General features: G+C 39.4%; 1 protein-coding gene across 1 annotated transcript; it reads left to right on the top strand.

Moving 5' to 3' along the window:
• Window positions 1–351: 351 nt before the first annotated feature.
• Window positions 352–9,217, top strand: calml4b (calmodulin-like 4b). Its single transcript, XM_047595329.1, has 5 exons — window positions 352–590; window positions 705–735; window positions 5,311–5,451; window positions 7,755–7,937; window positions 8,824–9,217. The coding sequence occupies exons 1-5, from the start codon at window positions 588–590 to the stop codon at window positions 8,919–8,921; spliced, it is 456 nt and encodes a 151-aa protein (XP_047451285.1). The 5' UTR covers window positions 352–587; the 3' UTR covers window positions 8,922–9,217.
• Window positions 9,218–9,688: the final 471 nt, after the last annotated feature.

Here is a 9,688-nt window from a genome sequence, read left to right on the forward strand (position 1 = left end):
AAATGTTGTACTCTGTGTGGGATTCCTCACAGGTGTAGGCTCACATGGAAGGGAACACAATCAATTAAATCCATTCAGTCAAGACCACCTCAGCATATGTTCATATTGTATCTTAATTCAGCTGGTCTCCTGGACCAGTTTTCCTCTCACTTTGCCATTGTTTTATCTTCAGTTATTAACCTGGAAAAGGTAATAATAGTTTCCATATTGACATGCTACCAGTTACAATAGAACCACATTTTTTAATATAGAGTTACATGTTTCATAGGTGGTCACACATGGGATCTTATCTCTGGGACAAGTTAATAATTACATCTGCTGGGAGGTCCAGCAGAGCCATTAGGGCCAGAGATGCATAGGTAAAGGATGGCCTGACTGCATCCTTTTTTAAATGTAATATCTTGCAATAGCGTTCCAATGTCACACACCATTGAGCTTTGATGGTGGAGGGGTGGGTCATCCAACTCCTAGCAAGGATCCTGCATCCACTTCCATTACGTTCCTCATCTTACACCGACCTGGATCAGTTTTCCTGAGATGGGTAACAACCAGCTGCTTCATTCCTGACACTCTCTCAGACCGTCACAATGGTGAGATAATAACAAAGGCCTGTCTGCAGCTTCACGCTGCTATCCAGATTTTATATGCAAACTTCTCTCTGCTTTTTTATTGTTCACTCACACTGTCTTCTGCCTTCATTCCAGGCGAAGTTCCTGACACAGGATCAGATCAATGGTAAGACTCCACTCACCTTACACCTGAGACACAGAGAAATTAGCCATGACACTACTCTTATAGTGAAAAACAGCTTATGTTGGACTGTAGTGGATAGTAGTAAATAATCGAACAATAATACATGTGTATGGTCATGCTGTATTTTTACACTGAAGTAAGTAAGTAGTAAAGGTAGGGATAGCATTACTTACGTGTGAATTTTAAACTTAATTTGGATGCATTGAAGAGAAGATTTAAATTTGAATTTGAATTTATTTTAAATTAAATATATTCATATGTTTAAATCAAGATATTATGATATGACATGTCCTGTCTCTTCAGACCCAAAAGCAAATCAAGAATACAGACTGAGGAGACAGGGCAGCTTCTCATGAATAAGTCTACATCTGACCGGCCGTCTAATTACACTAAATTCTCAGTTTTTTTTTTTTTTTTTTTTTTTTAAGTTGTCAGATGTTTAATCATATTTCTTGTTGTGGTTGCCTAGTCTGCATCTTATGAGGTGAAGTACATTTAACCGTTTGGCCATTTTGAAGGGTCACTTCCATGGCCTGGGGCCACGCCCCCCTGAGTGGCAAAAACATGGTGACACGCAGCATAGACATATACACATATATATACATACACTCCTGATCAAACTCCAGATACACAACTGCAAGAATTTGCATTTTGCACTGTTGGATCTTAAAAAGGTTATAAGTGAAGCTTCAAAATGCAAAAATGAAGAAATGGGAGGAAGAGACCAAATATTTTGAGCATGCGATTTATTGAAAATAATTTATGAAGGGCATCCACTGTTTGGAACTGATGGCCATATTTGCAAACTTCCCTTGCCATCCATCCCCTAATGTTCTCAATTGAATTTAAATCAAGGGAACATGCAGGATGAACCAAAAGATTGATGTTATTCTCCTGGAAGAAGTCTTTTGTCTGGCGGGCATTGTGAACTGCAGCATTGTCCTGTTGAAAAACCTAGTCCTTACCACACAGACGAAGGCCCTCAGTCATCAAGGATGCCTGCTGCAACATCTCTACATATCCAGCTGCTGTTTGACGCCCCTGCACAACCCGAAGCTCCATTGTTCCACTGAAGGAAAAGCCACCCCAGATAATGATGGTGCCCCCTCCACTGTGCTGTGTGGAAAACATCTCAGGTGGCATCTCCTTGTCATGCCAGTAAGGTTGGAAGCCATCAGGAGTGTCAAGGTTAAATTTTTACTCATCAGAGAATAAAACTTTCTTCCACCTCTGAATATGCCATGTTTGATGCTCCCTCGCAAAGTCCAAACAGGCAGTTTTGTGGCTCTGAATGAGGCGTGGCCTTTGAAGACATTTATGTTTTTGAAGCCCCTCGCCGATGCCATCTGATGCTTATTGGGCTGCAGTCAGCACCAGTAATGAACTTAATGAGTTGAGGATAGTCCTGTGTCTTGATAAACAGCCAATCAGATCCTCTGGCTCACTGTTAGTGAGATTTTTCTTGGGTCTACCACTTGACTTTTTTGTTCCATAACCGTCAGGATCTTTTAAGAAATTCTATATTACTGTCTTACTGTGTCCAACTTCAGTAACAATGGCATGTTGTGAGAGGCCTTGCTTATGCAGCTCAACAATCCTGCCACATTCAAAGACAGTGAGCTTTTTTGCTTTTGCCATCAGGAGGTCTTGACAATGTGATTGCTCGACAGAAAATGAGATGGAATCCAAATTCTTGCGCAGATTTGGGCTTTTATAGGCTGTGGTCTTAAACTTTTGATCAGCTGATGAACAGCCTATTTCACTTAAATAGTTGTTTTTAATAAATTGCCCGCTCAAAATTTTTGGTCTCTTGCTTGCATTTCTTCTTTATGCATTTTGAAGATCGACTTAGAACCTACTTATGATCCAACGATGCAAAAAGTGAATTCTTGCTATTTTGTACCCAGTCTTAAGATTTTGATCAGGAGTGTATATTTGTCTATGACATGTAGCAGTTAATACAGAGAGACTAGGAAAATATGGATTGTCAGATCAAATTAAGGACAACTGAACTCAACAATGATTCAAGTATGCATTTGGAAAAGTGGATTAGCCTCAGTTTCAGTTAGTTTAAAGTAGTTTTAGGTCATTTCAGTGAATGTAGCTTAATAGAAAATGCTAACGCTAAGAGTTTTACTGAGAAGTAACGTTAGCCATACAATACTGAAGCGTTAAAAGGATGACCAGGAGTGATTGCAGATACCCAGTTTATTGTTTTATTGTTATTTATTGTTGGAACTGAAATAGTTACTGTTAGCCGTAACTACACCAAGACAACAAGATCCACAAACTTATCTGACAGCCCTCTAGAACGTATACGTTACTTCTAATAAGAATTAATATTACCTGACACTAAATGTGTCAACACCAGGTTTCTGTGCCTGGTTCCTGTTGTTTTTTCATAGTGCAGCAATCCATTTACTTCTCTTCGGCTATCACAGATATCTATAAAAAATATATCTGACTGCTTTTCAGATCTGTTGGTACAGTCAATCGCACAACAGCTCTTCCCCATTTTTAGATTAATTTTATTAGATTTAATTTAGACAGTATTAAAGCCTACGATTCAAACTAATGCTAATCTCCATGTTCAGCTGTCACTTTTTGCCACTCAGTGGCTGTAACCAGGGAGATGTCCGCTTGCTGTGACGTCACATGCATACCCTCAAGCTTTTTTTTTATTATTTGTTATTTGTACTTCATAAATTTTCATTAAAGTTGTTTGAGGAAAAGGGAGCTGAGGGGCAGTAAGTAAACATTGCTTTTCGGTCTGGTTACTACCGTTTGCATCAGCACCTGTGCCATTATGCTACCAAGTATCAGTACCCACCCCTACCCAGGATCCTGTTCGTTTATTATTATTTACTGTTATTTATTGGTAGGTGGTAGTGGAGAGACAGGAGGTGATGGCTGAAAGAGACAGGATGTGCTGTGTGGGTGTCCTAGGATATCTGTTTTAACTGGCTTAAACAACCCAGTTTGACCAAGGTGTGAATATAAAGGTGTGTGTTTTTTTTCCAAGGCCAAACAATTCAATAACTTAACCAAAGTAAACAGCGTCTATTCAGCTGGACATGATCTGACTTGGCAGCTCAGTCCTTCAGTTTGTGAAGTAGGGAAATATATTATAAATGAGAGAAAGGATTTAGTGTTGGTGGCGGTGAAAGAAAAAAAAATGAGGAGAGCCTTGCCAAACAAGACTACTCTCAGGATGAGGAGCTGGTACTCTGCAGTAGTCAGGCCTGCCCCCAGATAGATGAGGCTAACATCAGACCCTGGCAGAACAGTTAACAACCGTCTGTACCCATAGTTAATTATTCTTATTGGTCTTTTAGGACTTCGTAAGAATTAAGATCCTTTACTGACAGACAGCAGCCACCGTCCCACGATAAACCAGCCAGGTTAGAGTCCTGCAGCAAATGAGAGCCAGGCTTAAAACAACGAAACATGTAGCCCCACTCAACAAACTCCTCTGCAGTATGTTAATAAAGAAGCCATTTCCACCATCAACACCAAAATGCCTGGATGGACAGTTAAAATCCTCCATTCATGGTTGTTGTTGTTGTTGTTGTTGTTGTTTTAATGAAGTTGTGTGTTTATCAGGGAAAGCTGGCTTCATACTGTGACAGCTAGAGCTGCTGCAGCTGAAGCAAAGTCATCAACACCTGATCTTGAAAGTTTTGCTCTTTTGAGAGACTTCAAAATCCTCTTTTACAACATTCACTTCACTCACTCGCTGTGTCTGAAAGCATGTTATAGAGGAGGAGAGTGTAAAAAGTTTTACAGCGTTGTACTTTTGTTAATGGCCACATGGTTGCACTATTGTAACAGTTTCTGAATACGTCAAGCAGTTCAAGGTCAGGATGTTTCCTGTAGCCTTTTACTATTTTTAGGATATCTGAGATATTTTCTGTATCTTATTAATTGTAGCACGCTAATGTGGTCTAATCAGACTTAATTTATTAAAAGTCAAACCTCAGGTCTCCCTCTTAATCTATGACAGTCACTGCAGTTAAACAATTTAGATTATTTCTTTTCTATAATACAGTACCCTAGTGTTAGAACAGTACCTTGTTACATTTCAGTAAATTTAATAAAAGTTTTATCTGTACTCCAACAGTATACTATTAATTAAAACAACTAAAAACATTACATTTGTTATCAACACTAAAATCTATGCAACAATGAGTTGATCTCTGATTACAGATAATTAAATATCAGGAGTGGTTTTTTGGTTGGAACGTTTACCATAAGAACATATGACACTGAGGCTAGTTTGTCATGAAGTTCGTTCAAAACGCCAGAACCACATGACTGAAGCTTCAGGTATCACTAGTGCTGGAGAGAGAGGTTCATCAAGTCTTTGCCTCTGAAATACAACAGTACTGATAATCTGATGAACAGATTCAAGGTAATGATTCATAATAAAATGGGTTCATCAATACATCCCTTTACCTAACTGCATAAATGTGCACACCGGTTATTATTTTTATAAATATATTTATACTGTATGACTGAACAAATCTGACTGGGTGTCATGTGCTCATGTCATTACAGAATTTAAGGAATGCTTCTCTCTGTACGACCGCAAGAGAAACGGCAAAATTGAAGCCCAGGACCTGATAACAGTGATGCGATGCCTTGGGTCAAACCCCACCCCATCGGAGGTACAGCGGCACCTACTGAGCCACAGCATAGGTACTCTAGTCTGACTGTCTCACCTGTCTCACCTGTCTCACCTGCAGCACATATGTTTACATGGGTAAACTCAGTTCAGTTCAATTCAGTTCAGTGTATTGCTAAACAAACTCTTTGGACTTTGCCGGACATATAGGCATACTGTTCATTTATCGTATGAATGATGCCAAAACTGTTTGTGAGGAATCATTTTTATGGCCAGGTTGCCCCGAAGAACAGACATGGAGTATGAATAAGACATGTTACCATGGTTATCACATCAGTCCAAATTACCTAGATGGGCTGCTAATTGAATAGACTCTGTGCAACATTCACATAAATATGGGACAGATGATAGAAATAGGGCCGATGTCCATATCAGCAAGGTAGGTGTTTATTTCCAGATGGTTATTAGGCTAAAAACACAATTATATATAATTTTGCAATAGCAAATAAATATATCAGGTTTAATTACATCAAGCACTGAGTATTTCTTAGATTTTAAGCAGTATCAGGTGCAAAGTTTTACATTTCATCACTATGAGGAATCCAGAGTTTTCCACTCATAATTTCAGGAAATTGTGATAATCAGTTCAGTTCAACTCACACAAGAGGAGGCCCATGTGCTTAAAGCCAGGAGATCAGAATGAGAGACTCTAAAATAGTGCACAACATATACATTGTTCATGATACCAGCACAACTACATGATACTGGTATAGTAATAATAGTAATACAAGATTGATTTAAACAAAATGGAGGGGTTAGCATTAAAAGCATCAGTGGCTCTACTACGGGTATACAGGGTGTCCAAAAAGTTACTGTTATATAAAAAAAAACAGAGCTCTGAGCATTGTCAGCCCCAGTTTGGTTTGTGGTCCTGGAACCCACCCATAAAACCCAGCACAACCACGATGTGATCTCAAAGTACAGCACCCCTAGTCATTCAGCTGCCTGTTTGTAGCATAGAATGTCAGTGTGTCTCTTAACATTACAGAAGAATATTAGGGCCACCTAATATTTTTTTGAAAAGAAAGTTGAAATTTTCAGACAAAAGTCAAAATACATTGTCATAAAGTAAACCTTCAAATCCAGCAGTACCGTATGTGTCTGTCACAGCTGATACTCCACAGAAGAGTACTGGGGCTTAATTAATAATTAATATTAAGAATAAAAATTTGTATTGTGATTATTTCCTGGAGGAGTTTTCATGTTCTCTCTGTGTCTGCCTGGGTTTCCTCCCACCTCCAGAGACATGCTCGTTAGGCTGATTGGTGACCCTAAATGTGAGTGTGAGTGCGAATGGTTGTTTGTCTATGTGTTAGTCCTGCGACAGAGTGGCGACCTGTCCAGAGTACCCCGCCTACTGACAGCTGGGATAGGCTCCAGCAACCCCTGCGACCCTAGTGAGGATAAGCGGTAGATTGCTGATATATTATATTGGACTGTTGCATGTCATCAGTGGCCTGGATATTGTCACACACTGTTGCCTTGTTTGCTGAGGGAGGGACATAAACTCCAAGGCTCAGCAGTGTGTCTCTATCTGCCCATAGAGTCCCGACGCCGGGCACAGACACACTGTAGTCCAGGAAGTCGCATGCAGCCAGGTCTCCGCAAAACACAAACACTGCTCATGGCACACTCCCTGTGGGTCCCAATAAGCGCACACAGTTTATCCATCCTGCCAAAGACCTCACGTTCACCATGAGTACAGGTGGTTTGTATAAACTGTGTGGGCTTGTTGTGACTTCCCAGACCACAGATCACTAATTTTTGACTTTTTTCTCAAGCTTGTATTTCAACTTTTTTCCCAAAATTTGACTTTTTTCTCAAAGTGCATGATGAATGATGAATTTTTTTTTTTACAGTATAGTCCAGTCAATGTCAAGCAATGTATAGACTCTCAGATTTTTTCATAGACACTTTCATGTCATTTGTATTGTAATCTCTTAAATTTTGCAAACATTTTACCAAGCCTCGTTGCCCTGGATCTTTTCTACTGTATTAGAGTCATTTTAATCATTAAAAGAAACAACCCCATGTTTAATACCAACCCGAATTAACTGCTAAATTCAATTCAATTCAATTCAGTTTTATTTATATAGCTTCAATAACAATACAAAGGATCTCAAGACACTTTACAAGCTAAGCCTTTGAGGACCTTGTGCGAAGGAGAAGGATTTTAAATTCTATTCTAGATTATAAAAGGAGCCAATCAAGAGAAAGTAAAACTTCTGACACATTACATGACATGATTCCTTCGGCCAATATTCGGATTCTGCCACTAAGAGTTTATATTAAAATAAAGTATTTTGCTCGGATCAAGGTGGAGACCTGGACTTCTCCACCTTCCTGAGCATCATGCACTGGCAACTCCAGCAAGAGGCACCAGAGGTGGAGATCCTGGAGGCCATGAGGATGGCTGACAAGGAGCAGAAAGGCTTTATCCTGGCCTCTGAGCTGAGAGCCAAACTGACAGGGCTGGGGGAGAAACTGACCGACAAGGAGGGTGAGAGAAGAACACTGGTTTATATTAGCTTCCCTGAAATGTTAAATGTAGCAATTACTAATTGGGGAGCAGTCTAGTTTCAGTCTACACACATGATAGAGAACAAAAAATATTTATTTCATGAAAGTTTTATTTGCTATTGAAAGTTAAAGTTAATCTCTGAAGTGATATCAGTAAAACAAACCACATTGACCTTTTCCCAACTACAATCAGATTTTATGCTGCACACAGCATGAGCCTGTGAACAGAACGGTTCCTTGCTGAGAAGCTTTTTACCAGTGTCAGTCCGTCGATATGCACCAGTAGGCAGCGTGTCCTTCACTGTTGCCACCAGCTGGACTTCTGACGCCAGCTTTTTCGGCCATTCAGCATGTTGAATAGGCAGAGATCACTTTGATTGGCTGTTCAACTTAACAAACCTGTTCCCTGAGAAAAGAAACAGATGTGACACAAAGCAAATAATGAATTTAAGAGAGGACACACAAACTGTTCTCCTCAATTTTTGTCTTCCTCTCATCTGAACATTCAAACTCATAAATGTTTTTTCATGAAAGGAGTGGCCACGTCTTCTGGTTACCTCCTAAAATCCCTGAATGTGTTTATAGTGATTACATTAGCAGTAGTTTTCATGAAAATATAAAATAAAGTTTAAAATAATGAAAATATAAAATTACTACAATACTTTCACCAGCGGGCTATAGATTCAGTGTGTTACCTCATTTGTTGAAAGATTTAAATGAAAGTCTCAAGGATTGTCATTGTAACATATTTCCCTAAAATGAATGCCCCCTGCCACTCCATGAGTCATGAAAAAAAAGTGTATAATTGAAAGAGTTTTCCGTTCCCTTAAAGCTAAGTCTGTTTGACAGTGTCCTTCTTTTTACAGTGGATGATTTGCTGAAGGTGGCGGGTGTTGGAGCTGATGGGAGGGTGTACTGTGAGCAGTTTGCTAAAGCGGTGACACGTTCCACTGCGCAACACTAACAGTTCCTGACTTGTCTGATCAGTAACACCCTTCTTTGGAACACGACTGTAAAGTTAGAGCTTTGTAAAAATGTCTATGTGCTCAACAGGCTTGTTTGCATTTCTGTGCGTGCTGAAATTGTGTGCACTTGGCTTAAATGGCCTGAGCAGCAAAAGCAGCGGCACTTTTCAGCACAGAGCACGGCAATTCCCTATATATTGAGCAATTGTTAAATCTGGAGTCGTTCCTTTGCTGACTCATCTGGTCTCCGATCATGACACAATGCAACTGTACTTGACTGAACTGTGATAAAATAACCTGATTCCTAAAGACTTTCTTTGTTTGGTTTTGTTTGTGCAAAAACAACATTTAACCAGACAGTATATGCATGTAATGTTGTGTTATGTGTCTTCTTTCATGTCAATGACTTTGTAATTTATTTATTTATTTTTTTACTTCTCTCATGCTAATGTTTGGTCTTCCTCCTGGAGAAGTTGTTCTGTTCAATTGTAAAATCTTTATTTTTTAACCATGGAAAGGATGCTGAGATCATCCATCACCATACTCCCGTCAGCTATTTATGTTACACAGTTCAGCATTTTTTCTTCATGTGCTTGGTTTCTACGATCTAAGATAGACATGTAGGGTTTGCAGAGACAGCTAGTTGATGTATTATGTCTATATTAAGTGCAACAAGGGGAAACCTGGACCAGCAGCAATAGGCATAGAGAGCATAAACTATACATGAACTGATAATAAGAGGACCAAAGTTAATGTCTTGCTCAGA

Source organism: Mugil cephalus, chromosome 10 (genome assembly GCF_022458985.1).
Source record: "Mugil cephalus isolate CIBA_MC_2020 chromosome 10, CIBA_Mcephalus_1.1, whole genome shotgun sequence".
NCBI classification, from domain to species: Eukaryota; Metazoa; Chordata; class Actinopteri; order Mugiliformes; family Mugilidae; genus Mugil; species Mugil cephalus.